The sequence below is a fragment of the Sparassis crispa genome (genome assembly GCF_003851025.1).
Source record: "Sparassis crispa DNA, contig_000004F, whole genome shotgun sequence".
In the NCBI taxonomy this organism is placed as follows: domain Eukaryota; kingdom Fungi; phylum Basidiomycota; class Agaricomycetes; order Polyporales; family Sparassidaceae; genus Sparassis; species Sparassis crispa.
In genome coordinates this window covers 1,409,221-1,427,218 of record NW_020939751.1, presented here as the reverse complement: position 1 = coordinate 1,427,218, position 17,998 = coordinate 1,409,221, and the positions used below count along the sequence as shown (strand labels likewise).

Here is a 17,998-nt window from a genome sequence, read left to right as displayed (position 1 = left end):
ATCAGTTCAGTGAACGCCGAATGATGGCGGTGATGCATAGTTTCTGGGATGCGAGATGTTAAAATGTGTTACAGTTCATCAGCTGCCACAGCAACGCAGAGCATCATATCTTTGTGGCAAAACTGCAAGAATGGAGCGCCAAGTTGAACTGCGTGCTTCTCACACAATGAAACTTTAAAGGGGTTTTGTCAGAGCTTATGACACATCATAGACAGCACGGAAACAACGCATACATCCATCTGGAACAACCGGGAAATCTGATCAGTGAGTGACTCGCGAAAGAGAAATATGTACAACCGCTAAGCGCTATCGAAGGAAATGCTTTTATCTCAGCTCTCCACGGCTGATGTTACAGTCCTACTATATGACAGTCAGTGCCTTAAAGTTTCAACGTCCCAGACGATAATCAACGTGAGCTTGAGTCCAGACACTTACCTGTTTCGACACCTCGACGAAGTCAATAAGCCAAATCGTGCAGTCGTCGCGCGAGACGCTCAAGTGATGGTGGAAGTTCAGCTTGGGATCAAGCAGCAGCTTTCTCCTTCACATGCGACGATAAGACATAAGCCAAAATGGCCAAATCTCTCCAAACGAGTGGGGAACATCAATGAATGCTGCAATACACTAACTTTTTCGATGGTGGGGATGAGCAACATTAACGTCAATAACGCTCACGATATCCGTTAAGGTTGCGGTGTGTCAACGACACAGCGGTCTGGGGTAACATGAAGATTTGTGAGATATAGGTCACAAATAACGAAGGTGTGGCGGCGGTACACACAGCAAGTAAAGGACATACCCAAAACGCAGCGTGGTGGTATAATGCTGTCAAAAAACACGAGTAAGTAAGATAAAAGAGGGCGTGGTGTATAGACGAGAGCGCAAGGGAGCAAGGAGAGGATGCGTAAACGCAGAGGAGACGTGACATTTTGATAGCTGTTCCGCCCCAGACGAGTTTAACGAGCGATTCTGTGTTGTTGTTAAGGCCAGTCGGAGATCAGTCGTGTGGGGAGGGGAGCGACGAGGGGGAAAGCGGGAGCGTTGAATCTCTATACGGCAAGAGTTGGCGACGATAAGGAAAAATTCCTCCATCTCATAAGTAGAAGCTCTCGAAAGGAAAGACACCGTAGTTCTGAACGATCAAAATTTGCCCATGACGCCGGTCTTCGCCAGGGGAAACCAGACAACTGGAAGTTGTCACGGGCGACAGCTGAAATCGGGGAGAACCTGGGCATACTGTTCCACGGCCTTCACGTTGTTGGACTTGTTCCAACTGAACGAACCTTGGTACATAGTTCCGACCTGAAAGCGCGAAGTCCCCGTAGATCGCACCCGAGGCGTCCTTCGTGATACCAACAAGATCAGCGTCATACACGAAGGAGAGCCCCCAGGTAGTAGGCGAAGGAAGGAGGGCGGGCTGTATGTCGTGCGTGTGCCCCGCCTATCCTCTGGAGGATTGGCAGGTCGTGTCAGAGTTACCGACGCATCCGGCGGCATAGGCAGGGACACCTGACATATTGCCGTCAGGAATAAGACCGAAGCAGCTGAAAGCGGCGACTGCCGCGGGCTTTGGCTGTATCTGACTCGAACGCAGGGAGACTGAGGCAGTAACAACCGGAATCAACAGGACTCAAAAGATAGGCTTATATTCACAAGAAAAATCAGAAAACGAAGAAAACAACGTTTTTGAATACGTCGACTCACGTTGTTCCACGAGGAAGCTGGATTACTAATTTGCTGTAAATTGTAAGAACAACAAGGGGCTGAAGCGGCAGCTCTGCGGCAGGCACGCAGCCTGTGTGCTAGTTCACCAGCTGGATGCCACCTCCACCACGTGGCTTTCCATCGTGTCCAGCGAGCTGGTCGATGAATGCAGTGGGCACCATTGGAGCATAGGCTGAATCAAGGGAGTAGCGTCGCTCGGCCAAAAAAATACGACTTTCATTGGCAAGATATTCGCTAGAATTGCGGCTGTGTGAGGTGGGAGCTGAGAGGAATAGGATCGCTTGAACATGGCGGTACTGGTGAGCGGGACCTTGAATTTCGCGTCAAATGTGGAGTCGGACGTTGGAGGCTGCGAGGCAGATCTGTCTGGGTCCTGAGGGGTGCCTGCATTGCGAATCGGAGCCTGCATAGTCGCAGCGGAAAGCGGGGTCCATTATCTGAGTGGAGGTCCATTGAGCGTGCGTTTTGTCTACAAAGCGATCCATAGGAAGACTCCTGAGTTAACTCACTCGTCTGATAGCCTACAGCATCAGGCTGCGCAGCATATTTCCCCGACCCCTTGGTGGCCGAATCGGTGGCTGCACGGCGTTCTGAGTACACTACATAGGACGAATCGTATGAGGTGACCGCCGACTCTGAGGCTGAGACCAATGCTCGTCGGCCAATTCCTGGACTTCTTTCGAAAGGAAAATTCTGATGCGATCCCCACAGCGTACGGTTGATGACCTGGGCGACGATGTGGCTGTCGGATTGGTGGGTGTGTTTGTGCTGGTTCGTTCATTGCATGCGTCGCTGTAGAGGTCGGACTCGGAGGCTCGCTGTGGGCCCAGTCACGCTCGTCATTGCTCACGTACTCAGGGTATGTTACGTCCCCCCCTGCGCCGCGCAGCGTTGTATCAGACGATCTCCGTCGCTCGGTGTGGAGAAAGGAAGCGATGTCGCCGTTGGACAGCAGTTGGTTCTGTCAAAGCCTATTGCTTTGCTCATCGCGAACTCTCAAGTACAGGACAAAGAAATCATCTTCCGAACATCAGGTATTCCGACTCACATCGAGCTCAATCCGACAGTACTTTCAGTGCATCTCACACAAATACAGTAAATAATGCATCAGGAAAGCGATTCATATTGCAAATCAACGACAAGTTTTTTGCCCAACAGCAACCCCAACATACTGACCAGTCAGAGTTGAGCACTCCACGGAGCCAGAGCGCGGCACGAGGCAAAGCGACAAACCCGGGATGCGCACAGTCCCCACCGGTAGTACGACACAATCCGAACGCTCCAATCGTCCGCAGACCGGCCCGCGAGGAGGGGCGACGTATCCCTTCTGTGCAAGCCTAGCTGCCAATAGCCATTTTACTCTGCGAGTAAGAGGAGAGATTGTGCATTAGCACAGGTGGGGGAAAGAAAAGGGACAAGGGCTACGCACTGGAACGAGCCCGCATTTTTCTGCGCTTGCGTCTGAGTCTGCGCGACCTCTTCTTTTTCCACTTCTCTCTCATGCTACAGTCGTCGGTGAGTCGAGCGCGGGAAACGGGTGGGCGACAACGACTTACATGACGGGTTATGGGAGAGACTCGTGCGGCGCAGCGGTGGCGGGGCGCGCGACATGGGGCTCCTGGTGCTGTACAGTTCCACTTACCTCATCTTCCCACGCCTCCCAAGCGCTCCTCAAAAACGCGGTCACGGCAAGCAACCCTTTCATTTTCAGCCTTGCTGTCGCCATGAGCAAGCGGGTGCCTGCAGCGCTCCACACTGAGCTCACAGAGTACAGCGCGCTGCTGCGTGCCTTGCACACGAGCAGCAACCTCGATCTCGCGACGCAGCTCACGCACGCCGTCCCTGCTTGTCGGCCCATCTCTCCCGACGAAGCCAGGGAAGAGGGCACAGAAGAGGACGAAGACGAGGACGAGGACGAGCGACTGCCTTCCGCGTCGGCCTCGCACGAGATCCTGCTGGATGGCGAGGGCTCCCCACGCAAGCGGAAGCGCACGGGCGGGGGGGAGACAGGTGCGAAGACGAAGGCGAAGAAGGGACGCGTGCGGGATACGTGGACGCGCTGGCCGCTCCTTGCGGGGGATGTGCATGTGCCGGAGTGGGGGCTGGAAGACGAGGTGAAGCTCCTCGCGCTGCAGGTCCTCAAGGCATTGTCTGGGTCTACTTCTACTCCTGGTGTCTCTGGCTTCCCTGCAACTGCCGCCGAAGATCTTAGCTCAAGCCCTCCCCCCTCTCCGGCGATGGGCACAGACGTCGACGTCGACGACGGCGAAGAGGAGGAGGAGGAGCTGCTATCCCAGCCGAGCCTGCGCGCCCTCACCGTCTCCTCAGCGACACACCTCGCGCAGATCTTCGCGTTGCTAGTCGCACATGTTCCTGCAACAGAGAAAAGCATGCAGAACCGCATCCACCCAATTGGTTGGGAGACCGTCCTGGACGTCGCGGGCGCGTATCAGTTCTTCGATGCCGCGTGCGTCTACCCAGCTGGACGGTGAGGTGAAGGCTGGGAGCTAAATCTCTTGCTTTGCAGCGCAATCGAACGCGTGCAGAGGCGGATGGAGGTGATATACGGGCCGTCGCGCTCGCATGGTTGGTCTCGCACAACTCTGCCGTGTTGCATCGGTTAATGAGAGTTCTCGTAGTGGTGCACCGGGTGCAGTCGACGTTCCTCGCACAACAGCGTCTCGACGAGCTCTCTGCGCGTTATGAGCTCAGCTATTTGACGCTACCCGGGTATGAGGCGGAGTCGCCGCCCCGGCATAAATGTGCGTAGGCATAGGGCCTTCTGTCGCATTGGTACGATGATGCACATTTTACTGTCCAGACAGCAGAGGTCCGTACAAGAAGCGGAAGACCATGGCGGCCAAGGAACGCGTCTCCTCGGAAAATCTGGATAAGATGGCCAAAGGGTGACATCGTTATGGTGACATCGCACCGACACTCTAGTAAGAAGCGTCCGTATTTTTTTTTAAAATTGGCGAGAGCTGAAGGTGTTTGTTTTAAACAGAAGAGGACTCGATGCGTGTACATTGCCTGTACAGAAATCACCAGACGATGCTCGAGAGATGCATTTCCTGGTCAATCCTGACGATACGCGTCCGCGTCATCTTCAAGTGAGTATCCATATTCTTCATTGGTTACCCTTCCCCTCGTCATGATGTTTGAGGCATTTGGCTTTAGTGAGGTGCCCATGGGCCTTGCGTTGCAGAAAACTATCTCAGCTACCTTCGGGCCGCTGCTTTGGCAGACGTGTCCGCTTTTTCTGAACCATCCTTTTGATTTCGTGTATCGACGTTCGTTTGACTGACAGTGTCTCTACAGAGCATTCACACTTGGGTGCGAGAAACTGTTCAGTACGCTCACCGCTTCTGCACGCCCGTTCATACGGTGTTCCGACATCGAGGGGTGGGTCGACCGAGATCCTCGAACGAGAAGAAATGCGGATTCCTTAATTTCGTGGATGCGTACAATAGTTGCTTCTGTCGGATAGGCTACACTGTGATAATACATCCAGTTTCCACGTTCTTCACGGCGCAGTGCCGGTCATGACTTCGTACAGCCCCTGGATCTGCCGCTTGCCCAATTGCTCGCTCCAGAATCGCATGATGGGCTCCCACTCGCCCCTCGAGCGGGGCATACCGTCGCCTGCGCTCACTTTCACTTCATTGACGTGACTGAAGCCCTTCTTGAATGCTGCCAGGGCGCCCGCGGGCAACGCAGTCTCCGCCGGAGGTGGGCGGTGAAAGACGAGCACGGGCGTCGGACAGAGCGTCGAGAGCGTGGGGTACGAGAGCAGCGGGCCGTACACGCTCACGACGGACGCGAGCGGGCGCGCGACACCCTGCTCTTCACCCAGTCTCTGGTGCTCGAGCTCAGCCTTCCACCACCGCAGCGCGAACTCGGCGGCGACGCTCCCGCCCTGCGCGAACCCGAAGAGGTGGACACGGGCTGGGGGCCAGGCGCACTCGCGCGTGAGGTGGGCGAAGAGCGCGTCGAGGAGGACGAGCGCGGGCGTCGGGTTTGGGCGCGTGAGGAGGTCGCCGAGTGGGTCGAAGGAGGGGTACCACTGGAATGCGGGCTCGTCCATGAACAGGATCCTGACAGTGCCGCGCTCAGGTTAATAGTGCTCTCGGCGGCGCGGGGCGGCGTACTGGTCGGGTGCGCGCAGGGCGAGCGTCGCGGTTTGCGGGAGGTGCAGCGTGCGGCCGAGTGTCCCGAAGGGAGTGTGGGTGTCCCCTACCGTTGGTAGCGTAGTGAGATGAGATGAGGTGGAATGGGTGTGTTACTGACCTAGTCCGTGCAGGAGAACCAAGAGGTTCTCGTCTGTCCCGTCGTCGCTGGCATTGTAGATGAACGGGACTGGGATGGTTGTTGCATTCGGGGCTGGCTTTCGTCTTGGGCTTGTGTCAGTGGACTCACGGAGGTGGACGTCTGACATGAGAGACGGCGGAAAGAATGCAAATTCGTCTCTTGAGCTTCGACCACTACCACTGCAACATGTTTGGTACTGAATCTCGAATTACTCCACATACTACCGCAAGGTTCGCGATAACATTACATTTCTTGCAATTGAATTGGCATAGTATAGTACATTCCTACCCGCCGTCAGGATTCGAGACTACGCAAAATCTGTTGGTTGTTTATTGGTCGAATGATCAGATATCCTATACTACATAATGTTCGCGACGTCCTTCCGAATGGCACAGCTAACCTGAATATCGCTAGTCGCCACGGGAAGGGAGATCATCGTTAGGACTCAAGAATGCTGTATCCACGCGTAGGCCGCGGACGCTTCATCCGAACTGTGTCACGATGTGTTAGTTTTGCGTTCATCCGCTCTCGTTACATGTGGAATTTGACTCGTCCTTGTCGTCTGTGTTGTCGGGCCCAGTTGTTGGCCTTGCCATTGGCGGATTGCGACGCGCGCAAAATCGATATCGCGATGAGAATGTAGAGTCTCACCATCGCGAAAAGTGCTCTGCTGGCTCAGTTTACGGAGATGCTTTATGCGAGATGACATTGAGGGTCTGACGTTCTGCTTCTGTGAACGACTCTCCAGTGGCTGCGGTGGTCACGGCGTATCTGCCTTAGTTGCACTGCGCCAGTCACGTCTCGTCATTACTGCTCTTAGAGTTGTGCACGCAGCTCACTGAGACACTGGACCAGTACGCTTCTATCATAGCAATCGTCATGATGTCTCCGCCATTACAACGACATCACAACACTTTGTCGTCTAGGGCTTTGCTGCGCTTGCGCTCATACGTGGACGTTCGGACGTTGGCTAACTTATCGACAAGAACAGCACAAATTCCGGGACACGGCGCCCCCACAGGTTCTACTTATATTCCGTGACCGACTCGAAGTCCGAATCCTGGGCCGTGTCGTGTGGCTTCCTGACCATCTGACAGAAGCGCATCAAGGTTCAGCAAAGCGGTGCGTCATGCATCTGAGTACACATGCTCACAATTCTAATGATTATCGGAGGCTTCTTCCATGTTGGGTTGTTGTCTCCCAAGGAGAACTCGCCTACGGTCCAAAAGTCCAAGTTCTCGTAGTAGCCCGTGTTGGCCACGTTGGAGGACAACAGCCATGTCGAGCGGCCTTGGGCATCAGCCTGCAGTGGGACTGCTGTATCAGTCTCAGCATAGAAGTGGCACGACGCTGCGTACTATTGCGCCGACATGCTTGGCCAGTGCAGTCCCGTATCCTCGACCCTGCTTGTCTGGGGTAGTACAGAACCCTTCCAAGAGCATCATGTCGTCGACCTGGTCGCCAATGGTGGTCTTCAAAGTAGCCTCTACTTGTTCCTTGAATTCCTTGCTTCGCTGTTAGTCGATCCGACGTGAATATTTCATTCAGAGGGGATGCGAAGATATATTCCGCACCTTCTTCTGCTCCTTTGAGTTGAAAAGCTCCAAATAGCGAACGATCGTGCCACGTACAGCACCTGCGATGCGCTCAAGACATTTCTTGGGCGGCAGTGAGTTTGGTGCAGGCTCCCTATGAGAACAGAATGATATATGCGTTAATACCATAAATTCACGCATATAACAACACATTGTGCTCTCACAAAATGATTAGCGAATCGCCATGGTTGACTGTGAAAGCAACATGGCGGTGTACTGCGTCCGAAATTCCGAGAGAGTATATGACTCTGTACCGTTGATCGAGAAAGACTGAGCGATTCACATCCTATGGGAACCCATTCAGAATATATAGACGAATTTCTAACACAAAGTGCTAGACGTACCGGATTATCGTACAGAAGGTAACGTGAAAGGGGATCGGGAAGGTTCGCAGCCACACCGCTTTTGACTGCCTTGCTAACCTCAGCTACGAAATGGGGCGTGTATGAGAGATAAGGTTCGACCATCGAGGCTCCGCACGAGGAGACTCGCCGTATCTTAGTGGTTCCACCTTCACTGCATCTGACTGCAGCTCCCAAGACGAGAAGGCGCATTCAACGTCCTTAACCATCGCCGTCCGTTCAGTGTATTTGGGGAGGCAGCGTTGTTCTTTTCAGACTGGGAGCGCTGTCCATAACGCACCACCTCCATAACTTCTTGATGAACAGAGAAGATGGACGGGCTGTGACACCGTCTGCTTAGCCTAAATGTTTCAAACTCAGAATTTGAGCAGAAGTTCCAGACTCTATTTTTCACATTACTTGTCAGAGTCTTAACTTTTGAGACATCTTGTTTTCGGAGTTTTAACTTAACACAAACCTACAGGTGATTGTTATTAATATCCGCGACACAATTGTCACACAGTCTCCAATTCTTGACCTTCTACTTAGCTTGCATGCCTCCTCGAAGTCGCCCATTTGGCGACCTTTTTGCGTCTGGACGAAGTCCCCAGTTACAGCGCACGGCTTCTGGAAACCCGCCGCTGACGCCGAGGACACCACATACACGCTCGGGACGCGCAGAGGAAGGTCTCACGGAGGTCGAACTCAGCGACCTACGCCATGACAGCGACGACGACGACGACTCGTCTGGACATCAGTCGCAGCCGCTACTGTCCCGTACACCTTTCTCCAGTTTGGCTGCTTCGACAGGATATAGAAGCCGAGGGGACGACCGTGACATTCGCGAGAGTGGCTACAAATATGTTCTGTCTCTGGTGGTCGAGAGGTCACCGCTCGTTGTTGGCACCCTGTTACTCTGCTTCGGACTTGCTATAACTATGCTGTCGTTCAAGAAAGCGTCCACCGAGATCGACGTGGTGCAGGCAGCACAACCCTCTCCGTCAAGATTATATTCACAGGATGCTCTCCGTCCTACACCCTCTGCCGCTGCTGCGCGCTTCATCTCATACGAGAACTACACAAAATTCCCGCTGTCTGGGCCAGAGTTCCACCATGAATGCGAGAAGCTCATGGGTGGGTTCATGCACCACTCAGGCTACTGGGTACCACCGAGGATGGGGCCGCTGGACGTCCCGCATCATGATGATGACGTGTCAAACGGAGGCCGAGGGCGAGTTTGTCGTGCATCGATCACATACATGTTGGATGGGCAAGTGGGGCTGGCGGCGGATTTAGCCTTGATGGCGCAGGTTGCAGGGATCGCACGACAGGTACGTTGTTATGTTCGCTTATGGTCATGGAAACAGGGACGAAGAATATGACATCTAGTCAGCGTAATAGGACGTTCCTCGTCGATGATACATACTGGAACCGTGGAAAGTGCGTTTACGTCCTGCGTCGTACAATGAGTGTTGTTCTGATGCTTGCACGAAGGTGGACAAATCATTTCGAAGAGGTGCGAAAACTGCAGCCAGGTCCGGAGCCTGGCTGTCGGGCGCCTCCTCCAGAAGGTGCTCTTAGGAGACTGCGACCATTTTGGTGTGTCTAATACACATAATATTCTTCCAGAGCTGGTTGCATGTCCCCGAACAGCGAGGTGAGCACCATTCGTACATACCGTTCTCCAAGTTATCGATTCGTTGCCAGGCACTGGGTAAGTCGTGTCCTGACACTAGACACAAGAGATGTACCAATTTCAATCTAGGTCGTCAATTCAAGAACGGCCAAGTACCACCTTGGACACCCGTATTCAGAGGAGTACGAAGATCCGTAAGTTCGTCCCTTCAATCTAGACAGGGCACTTCAGCGAGCGGAATTATTTATTTTAAACATCTGTCAGGTACAGCCTTGGTATCAACCGCGTGAAGCCCATTTTTGAGCGGGGGCTTCACTCGTTTTTGGAGACAATCCGCCCGAATGCCCAAAATATGGCATTGATACAAGCTGCGCGTTCAGAAATTGCCTCGATCTTGGACCTGCATCCTGTGTCGAATACTTCTATGGAGTCTGACAATCATCCCGAGAAACTGAGAGCACACCCTGACCCATATATCGCTGTTCACATACGAAGAGGCGACCGCAAGGCCGAGTCATGGGCATTCCACAAGTCCTACGTGCCTTTGGAGCACTACGTTACGGCTGCACGCGACGCATGGTCGCGCCTCTATCCCGACATTCCGTTAGAATCGCCGCCATTGCACTTCCCAGCGCCGCCGATCACATACATCGCGTCCGACTCGACCGACATGCTACGGGATTACGTCGCCGCGTTCTCGCCGTCGACTGCTATGTTTGCGCTGGCGCTGAGCACGAATTCCGGCTTGCGTGCGCTTGCTCCGCATCATGCATATGTGCAGACGGAGTTCGTCAAGGAAGAGGAGGCAGAGCGGATATTGCTGACCAGGGGCATGATCGTAGATCTGGCGTTGCTGAGCGGACTCTGGGCCTCGGAAGGAGACGCGGTACCCGGCGCAGTCGTTTGCACGATAAGGTGCGTGTGTTAACCCCATCCATGCCTGTCTTGCGCACTGACTAACAACCGCTCGCAGTTCCAACGTGTGCAAAATTTCCGCGCTCGGGCTTGGCTGGGAGCGTGCCTTTGGTTTTGACGACGGCGGCGACTATTCTATGGGCGCTATCAATGAGCAGCGGAAACGGTGGGTGGAGATTGACAACAAAGACGCGGTCAGCCCCGAGTGGAGGGCGTTCGACCTGTTTTGACGAATTATTCCGGGTTGGCGGGTCAGGAACTCGCGGCTATAGTGCTTAGCGTCGAGCCTGCGCACAGCATGCACGATAGAATGCGTAACATGGACGGAGGGTTATTGGTGGATCACATCTGGATCACACATGCTGTATCTGTATTGGATTTTATGTTTGGTTATGCGATCCGCTAACTATTGCTTCTGCGATTGAGTAGGACTCAGAATGGATTTTTGTGCGTTATTACCTCCCCAAGTTGCGCGCAGGAGCCTTCCGGAAGTACTCCGTGACGACTTCTATTACGAAGTCAAAGTCGTTCGCCTCAGTATCGTGTGGACAACCGATATCCAATTTCAGATGGGGTATGTGTATGTCTTATCGCCGTTCTCCAGTTGACCGCGCTGCGCCATGGCGGCCTGTGCGCGAAATCAACGAGAAGAAAAGAGACCCTAGTACATACTTCTTTGCTCATATTCAGCAATCGTCATCAGTGCTGCTGATAGTCTTGGCGACTGTATGATGAATGCTATGCTCAGTGAGCACCGATGTGACTGTGATTGTAAGGTGTTGCGAACTCTTGGGAACTGATACAATGGTCTATCTCTGAGACTTCGTAGGGTTCAGTGAGTCCTGCTTGATTCAGATGCTGTTGACGGATCGTAGCGTGTGCTCGGAGAGCATGCCAACGCCTGTTTCGCGCAACTCATAGGAGATGTTGTTCCGGAGAAATCTATTCGACCATGGGCGCTGAAGTGCTTCCTTTACTGCGGTGCGCGCTTTCTTAATATTCTTTACCAACATCATGGTACTGTCGCCACAAGGGTACGTACCACAGCCTCCTGACATTTCAAATCACCTCCAACTGGTCAGATAGCGTCGTCTTGAATTACTGCTCGATAGCGGGCATATTATCCCGTGTTCTCCTGCTCTTCTTACCGAATTCATCCGGTTCTTATCTTGAACGAACATGCCCTCACCTTTCTCCGAGAGGTCCGTACGATGTGGACTCGTCGAGCGGCGGGTCCGGCGTTGCTATTCATCCTCAATCGCTATACTACACTTCTCTTCGCGCTCTGTTTCATATTGATCGCCTCGGACCTTATCGTTCTCCTGGTGGCCGCCCGATGGTACTATGTCTTCGAAGCCAAGGGGTCCCTTATGGCGCTAAGCACGAACGACTCACTGATAGCACTCGTGCTAAAACGTGGTACGAGATCTTCAGAGGACGGCTTCTAACACTCACTTGGTTTATTAATTGATAGGATTCATGTACTTCGTGTACGTTCTTCACACCTCTGGATTCGTAACAGACGACTGACGTGACTGACGCGTGCAGGCAGGCTACTGCTGGCGCTAAATGTCGTGCATATGGCCTTATGGATCACTAATGTTTGTTCTATACACTCGCTCACCTAAAATGTTCCCGGTATGCCTTGTCGCCAGGGACTTCATTGTGCCGTTCGCTGAACATGTTGTCCACGTGAACCACAGGTGCTGACTGTTCTTCTCCAGGCTGTCTTCCGTCTATGTCCCGCTTTCTCCTCCATCTTTGCCAAGCTGCAATGTACGGCTCCAACACTGGCCGCTTCCAGTCGACGAGGACCACTCAGCCACTTGCAACCATCGAAGTTGAATCCGAATCCTATTGCAGTGTTTGCTGTCGACGAATCAGACTTTGTCCCGAGCGTGCAAACAGGCGAGGAGGATTATCTCCCACGTAATGGAGAAGAGATACAGTTCAGCAGCGATCCAGACTTCAGTATCACAGAGGTTCCCCGACATGCCGACTCGAACACTTCAAATGTTCATAGCTCGGTATCAACGCTAACTTAGCTCTTGACGTATGACCCCGGGCCTTCGGAGGCGAGTGTACAAGTTGGCCTACCTTGCTGGAATATCCTGCAATTCTGGTTCTATTTTTTTTCTGGTTTCGTCGTCCATATCTTGTGTCTTGTCCGTTCTTCGAGTTGTATGATGCACACGCGTGTTGCACGCGTGATCGGATGCCAATGCTGCGCCGTTTGGACAGAGTGGTGTGACGGGGCACGTGGGATAGTCACAGCGTGTTCTCAATCGCACTTAGTACTTGAGCGCCGAGCGATCAACCGGGAAACAGACGACGACTACCGTCACTACGTCTGTCGACTCTGACCTTCCGTGCTCTTGGAAGCGGCAGGGTTCTCATTTACGAGTCAAGTTCATTCACCGTGCGGGTTCACGGAGACTTGAATCCTTCCTGAACTGCAAGTCGAGTGAGTTACTCAGCTAACTCGGTGCCACCCGTGGTTGACATGGGCACATCACCAGACACAGGAGGGATTTTAACGCACTCACAATTATTGTCTAATCCTCAGGGTCCCGATCCAACGTCCTCTACCCAACACCAGCGAGCAAGCATGACGCACAACGCTACCACTGGCATTCATGACTTACCCGATGACGTTTTGCTCCTCATCTTTAAAGCCGTGTATTCAATGTCACGCAAGTATCCCGGAAGGGATAATCGATCAGTCTCGATTTTTGAAGCCGACAAGAACGACGTGATATGGCAAGACGAGGATGTGTCCTCACCCTCCAATTTATTCCCTGATTCACTTGTTCCGATGTGCCGGTTGTGGAAAGATACTCTTTCTTCCGTCTCCGCCTTTTGGACTCGTCTGGTCATCTTCGTTGACGAGCGTCCCACTCCGCTATCGGCAATTACTTCGCGGCTCGCTCTCGCAGCCGAGCGTGCCCTCGAGATTAAGCTGACTCGCAGACACGGTTCGTGGCCAGACGCGGATCTGTCGGAGCAAGCACGTGTGAATGCGGTCATTTCCTTCCTGTCGGCTCACATGTCGCGCTGGAAGACCCTTCGCCTAGACGTCCTACACTCCAGTTCAGTCCCCAGACCTCATGTCGCTATGCACGGCGATGCGGCTAACTTGGTCGATCTTCGCCTCCACTCACGTTTGAAAGATGCACCGTTACTGGCGTACTGCTCATCCCTAGTTATCCAAGCCACGGATGACTCGAATCGCATGCCTACGACGCATATCCTCGAGACCGATATCGAAATCGGACCACCTCTTACCGTCACTACGAATCAACGTCACATCAATCAACAGCTTCGCGCTCCCCGGATGTCAGAGCTGCAGCTGGACGGCGTCATCTTTTTCGCTTCTTATTCTTGCGCACCAGTCACGTGGATGTCCGTCAGGAAACTGACGGTGACACACTGCGTATCACCACCGTCTGGCATGTTCACAGCCAACATGTTATTGACTTGTTTGAATACCATGCCGTCGTTGCGTGAATTGACACTGGTGGAGGTCGCACTGGAGTTCTACGAGGAAGCGATGCCGGCCCTGGTTCATTGTGGCCTGCAGCGATGTACGTTTGTGGATATCCCTGAGCAGATGCTGGCCGCGCTGGTTGGGCTACTCCAAAACTCCGAGCTGACCTCGCTCACCGTGAAACGGTGCAGCATGCGCCGCTGGGCCCCAGGGCAATGGCCTCTCTCGTCACTCACCCTGGAGGGCATCAACAAGTCGGATGACGTTTTGGAAGCGCTGCGTGCGTGGCCACCGAGGGTCCTGACCGTGGAGAATTGCGCCGGGTTTGACAAAGTCATTCTCGCAGCGTTGGCGGACCCGTACATATTCACTTGCCCTGGCATGCAAGTGCTTGAGCTGTCTGACTGCCAGGGAATCTCGAGCAGAGAGCTTCGGATGATGATTGAAGGGCGCCAAGGTGGAATTGGCGATGACGATGCGGTTGATCTAGATGTAGGCTTCATTTCGACCTTGCGTGTGACGGGATGTGGAGAGCTGGATCCGAACGACAAGGTGTTCTTTCAGGAACATGCCTTCCTGAGGCAGGTCGAGTGGGACGGGCAGATGATATCCGAGGACTTTGAGTCGGATGTGGATAGTGTTGGGTGGGCCAGAGCCGACGACTTTTCCGATGAGGAATAGTAATCAGTGAAGCTGAATGTCCATTGCCCAGGTGCGCAGTTTGCATATTGCTGTGACTTGTTCAGTTCAAACAAGAAACTGATTTGTCGAAATGATAAACATACATGGCGTAAATCTCTACTGCACTTGCGTCTCTTGCATGTCCTCGTCTTCGTTCTTGGTGTCGACATTAATATTCAGATCTGAGTTCAAGTATTGTTTGTTCTTGTGCAATGGATCACATCGTCCTCCAACTCTGTCGAGAACTCGAAGTCTACAGTAAGTAATAGAAAACTGTTGTCGTAACTGCTGTCGTTGTAGTTCTTACTATGCTGAAATATGCTGGAATCCGGGGGAGCTCTAGGTTTCAGCTAATTTGAATGCGCCTTGGAGGCATGGGACCCGTTTACTTTTGCAGCAGTGCCAGCTCATTTGAGAGCCAAAAAGCTGCGAGATGGCGCACAAAAAAGGTCGTATATCAAAGTTTTCCGAATCGTAGGTGCGACGCGAGCGTGACAGTTCACGAACACGTGGTAACGTAACGGCGTGTCTCAGTCACACTTCAGAGTAATGCAAGGATTGCCGCTCGTTCAAGTATGAACGTCGGTATCTCTTGACTGTGGGTGCTTTGCTGCTACATTTAATTTGTAGAGACGTCCATACAATGTAAAAATCGGAGTATCTATTTATTTAGATGTTGTCGACAAATGTAGCCTCTTGACCTGAGTCGCCACCGGGGTGCACCAACCCAACCGAGTTGAGCTCAGTCCAGCTGGCGCATCTCAAGTTTCACGTTTAACCTTGTGTTATTATCAACCGGTGAGTACTATCACGACTACATAGCCACCCAACTCTGACGGATCCAAGTCATTTCAAACCTATCTGATTCACGGTAGCCAGGATTTCTTGACTTCAGTCTCATGGGGAAAGGAATCGCGCACGTTCCCTTTCAGAACACCATAATATCAAGGTGTACACTCCGAAACTCGCCTTAAGCGCACATTACCTGAGGCTGGAGATGTATCCTGGTGCATCAGCGCTTGCAGAAGCTGCGGGCACGGCCACGAAGATGAATGATGAACGGGTGCTTCGCGAAGTCCAATTTATTGGAGCACCACATGCGCATGCGCTGGCGGCGCTACCGACTTGACAGCAGGTGGGCCGATGCATACCCATCGACGTACTAAGTGCTCCTGCGCCGCGCTGCAGGCACAAGTCAGACAACTCTTGTTCTTTCCGTCCGGCTGAGCATCACACACTCTTGTCATGGACAAGCCCAACCCTCTGACAGCAGAGTCCGAACCCGACGTGAGCCTGGTGTTTGCTCAGGTCAAACTTCTGAACTACAGTATGTATTTTCCGAAACATATGCGATTGATCCTCTCCACCAAACTCGACCTCACTTCATACAGATGAGATACCGCAAGCAATAGAGACCGGTGTTAGGGCTTGTGAAGAAGATTCTCTCTTCCGTTATTTGATCTACGACACTCAAGTGAGTAGCCATATTGAGTCCGCAAAGTGGACCACCTACTGAGTTTCCATGGCAGAATGCCGATAAGAGGTGCCGCAGGCAACGATATTGGCTCTTCTACTACCTTGGAATCGCAACCGCAGTACACCACCGTGAGGCACTTACTATCGACCGTGGAAACTCACTCGTCATATTGTACGTCAGTGTACGCTTCAATAGCCAATCTACTTATTGACGGCTCGTGTCCAGACGTCCTGCGCCTAATTCGAGAAAAGATACGTTATTTGATCGTACCTGGAAGCCTGTTCATACCTTGGTTGTGCGGTTCCTAATGGCATTTGACACAAAGATCCAGAAAGAGGTACGACGCTCTAACCCTGGCAAAGTGGTCTGTTCTGACGAAACTATCCCCTTAGCGTCATGCAGAATTCACACGAAAACTTACGATTACTCTGAAAGATACAATTGCAGACCGCATATATGACATGATGTGGCTTGACGGAGAGTCTACCGCTCGCGACAAACAAGGGTTGGGTTATGATTTCATGCTGGTCGGCTATGCTGCCGGCAAGGTACGCACTGTCTCGAGTTACAGCAAATCCACAGCTTACCTCCGGGAGAAGGCGGACATTCTAGGTCGTGCCATCTGGTCATGCTCATACAGCACCAGGCGCACAGAGTTGTACGAAAAATTCGGTTTTTTGACAGTGGGCGAATTCACTGTTGGTGAGGACAATCCTACCTGGGACAAACCTCCAGTGCTTATACGCGTTGTAAGTGCTTTATGCCGGTCTAGGGTCTCACTCACGTCTTACGTCAACTAGATGGTACGGCAACCACAATCGTTCAGTCGTTCAAACGAGAAGTCACAAGTAGGATACACTATGTTTTATTGAATGCCAGGCTGCCCATCTCCTTAAGCAAGGAGCGTCACCTTGATGCTGTACTATTTATGCAGTCGTCCATGTTCACGCAGTTTGGCATCTGATGTATTTATTTAAAACTGTATCATCTGTATATGTCTTACCACAGACACCAGTCTCATCAAGAAGATAATAAGCGGTGCTCACTACCAAGAACGATGGTCTATAGTTCGTTCGAATAGCTGCCCTGGCGCAACGACATTCATATACCGTTCAAATCGTTTCTGCATCCACGACAGGTCAGAAGGGAGGATAGTGCATTTTAAGATATAGTCTTACCACACGCCGAGTTCTCGTTAGACCAAATGTCGAGCGTACATTGAGGTGACTCCGGCGCACATGAGATCTCGTACGTATTCAACGATGCCCAGCTGTAAGGGAACTCAGCAGCCGGGCCTCTTCCTCCGCCTTCGCAACGCGGGTGCCAACGTGCTTGTGACATGACGGACGTGTCGCAAAAGAGAGAGCGCTGACATTCAGCTGGCGTGACAAGTTGGACCTGCACACATCCAGACGCCGATCTCGCCACCTTGTCGCCCAATTCGTAAGGCCGCGGGACCGTGTCATCTAATGGTAGAGGAGGAAGGCGCAGTGCAGTGCGCAGCTCTCCATGCTGAAGTCAACCGTTCGGAATTGCAGCACGGTGTGCACCTGTCGAAGTTGTGTAAGTACTTGCCGTATTGCTCAGACGGACGCAAATAAACGTGCGTCACTGGAGACTTGAAGATGCCGATTGTGAGAAGACAGCATCCTAAAGCCGTCGAGCCATTAGTGGTAGTCTCCGGAGAGAACCTTGTGGGGTTCCGCACTGCTGATTTGTGTAGCTATGCGCGGGGGAACAACCAGCGGCTTCTGCTTGGGAGGTTTCACCGCCCCGACTGGTACAGGGCCTTCAAACCGACGTAAGAATCGCGAATTTCGAGCTCGCCGGTAG

The 17,998-nt window shown here is 52.7% G+C and overlaps 7 protein-coding genes across 7 annotated transcripts; 4 read left to right on the top strand and 3 right to left on the bottom strand.

Annotated features, from left to right (window-relative positions):
- Positions 1-1,807: 1,807 nt before the first annotated feature.
- SCP_0505020 (hypothetical protein) lies at positions 1,808-2,134 on the bottom strand (the record flags this gene model as incomplete). The annotated part of the gene is made up of 1 exon (XM_027758565.1): positions 1,808-2,134. One exon carries the CDS (start codon positions 2,132-2,134, stop codon positions 1,808-1,810), a length of 327 nt encoding a protein of 108 aa, XP_027614366.1.
- Positions 2,135-3,449: 1,315 nt separating this feature from the next.
- On the top strand, positions 3,450-4,635 carry SCP_0505010 (hypothetical protein; the record flags this gene model as incomplete). The annotated part of the gene is made up of 4 exons (XM_027758564.1): positions 3,450-4,192; positions 4,253-4,311; positions 4,365-4,487; positions 4,547-4,635. The coding sequence occupies 4 exons, from the start codon at positions 3,450-3,452 to the stop codon at positions 4,633-4,635; spliced, it is 1,014 nt and encodes a 337-aa protein (XP_027614365.1).
- A 613-nt stretch (positions 4,636-5,248) lies between these two features.
- Positions 5,249-6,160, bottom strand: SCP_0505000 (Uncharacterized hydrolase; the record flags this gene model as incomplete). The annotated part of the gene is made up of 3 exons (XM_027758563.1): positions 5,249-5,819; positions 5,874-5,958; positions 6,013-6,160. 3 exons carry the CDS (start codon positions 6,158-6,160, stop codon positions 5,249-5,251), a joined length of 804 nt encoding a protein of 267 aa, XP_027614364.1.
- An 897-nt stretch (positions 6,161-7,057) lies between these two features.
- On the bottom strand, positions 7,058-8,199 carry SCP_0504990 (hypothetical protein; the record flags this gene model as incomplete). The annotated part of the gene is made up of 7 exons (XM_027758562.1): positions 7,058-7,123; positions 7,187-7,336; positions 7,392-7,547; positions 7,608-7,722; positions 7,793-7,914; positions 7,973-8,055; positions 8,121-8,199. 7 exons carry the CDS (start codon positions 8,197-8,199, stop codon positions 7,058-7,060), a joined length of 771 nt encoding a protein of 256 aa, XP_027614363.1.
- A 324-nt stretch (positions 8,200-8,523) lies between these two features.
- SCP_0504980 (hypothetical protein) lies at positions 8,524-10,750 on the top strand (the record flags this gene model as incomplete). The annotated part of the gene is made up of 8 exons (XM_027758561.1): positions 8,524-9,300; positions 9,363-9,409; positions 9,464-9,540; positions 9,599-9,626; positions 9,677-9,683; positions 9,735-9,799; positions 9,870-10,520; positions 10,579-10,750. 8 exons carry the CDS (start codon positions 8,524-8,526, stop codon positions 10,748-10,750), a joined length of 1,824 nt encoding a protein of 607 aa, XP_027614362.1.
- Positions 10,751-13,128: 2,378 nt separating this feature from the next.
- SCP_0504970 (hypothetical protein) lies at positions 13,129-14,688 on the top strand (the record flags this gene model as incomplete). Its single annotated transcript, XM_027758560.1, has 1 exon — positions 13,129-14,688. One exon carries the CDS (start codon positions 13,129-13,131, stop codon positions 14,686-14,688), a length of 1,560 nt encoding a protein of 519 aa, XP_027614361.1.
- Positions 14,689-15,933: 1,245 nt separating this feature from the next.
- Positions 15,934-17,037, top strand: SCP_0504960 (hypothetical protein; the record flags this gene model as incomplete). The annotated part of the gene is made up of 7 exons (XM_027758559.1): positions 15,934-16,015; positions 16,080-16,162; positions 16,218-16,336; positions 16,391-16,502; positions 16,558-16,713; positions 16,765-16,914; positions 16,966-17,037. The coding sequence occupies 7 exons, from the start codon at positions 15,934-15,936 to the stop codon at positions 17,035-17,037; spliced, it is 774 nt and encodes a 257-aa protein (XP_027614360.1).
- Positions 17,038-17,998: the final 961 nt, after the last annotated feature.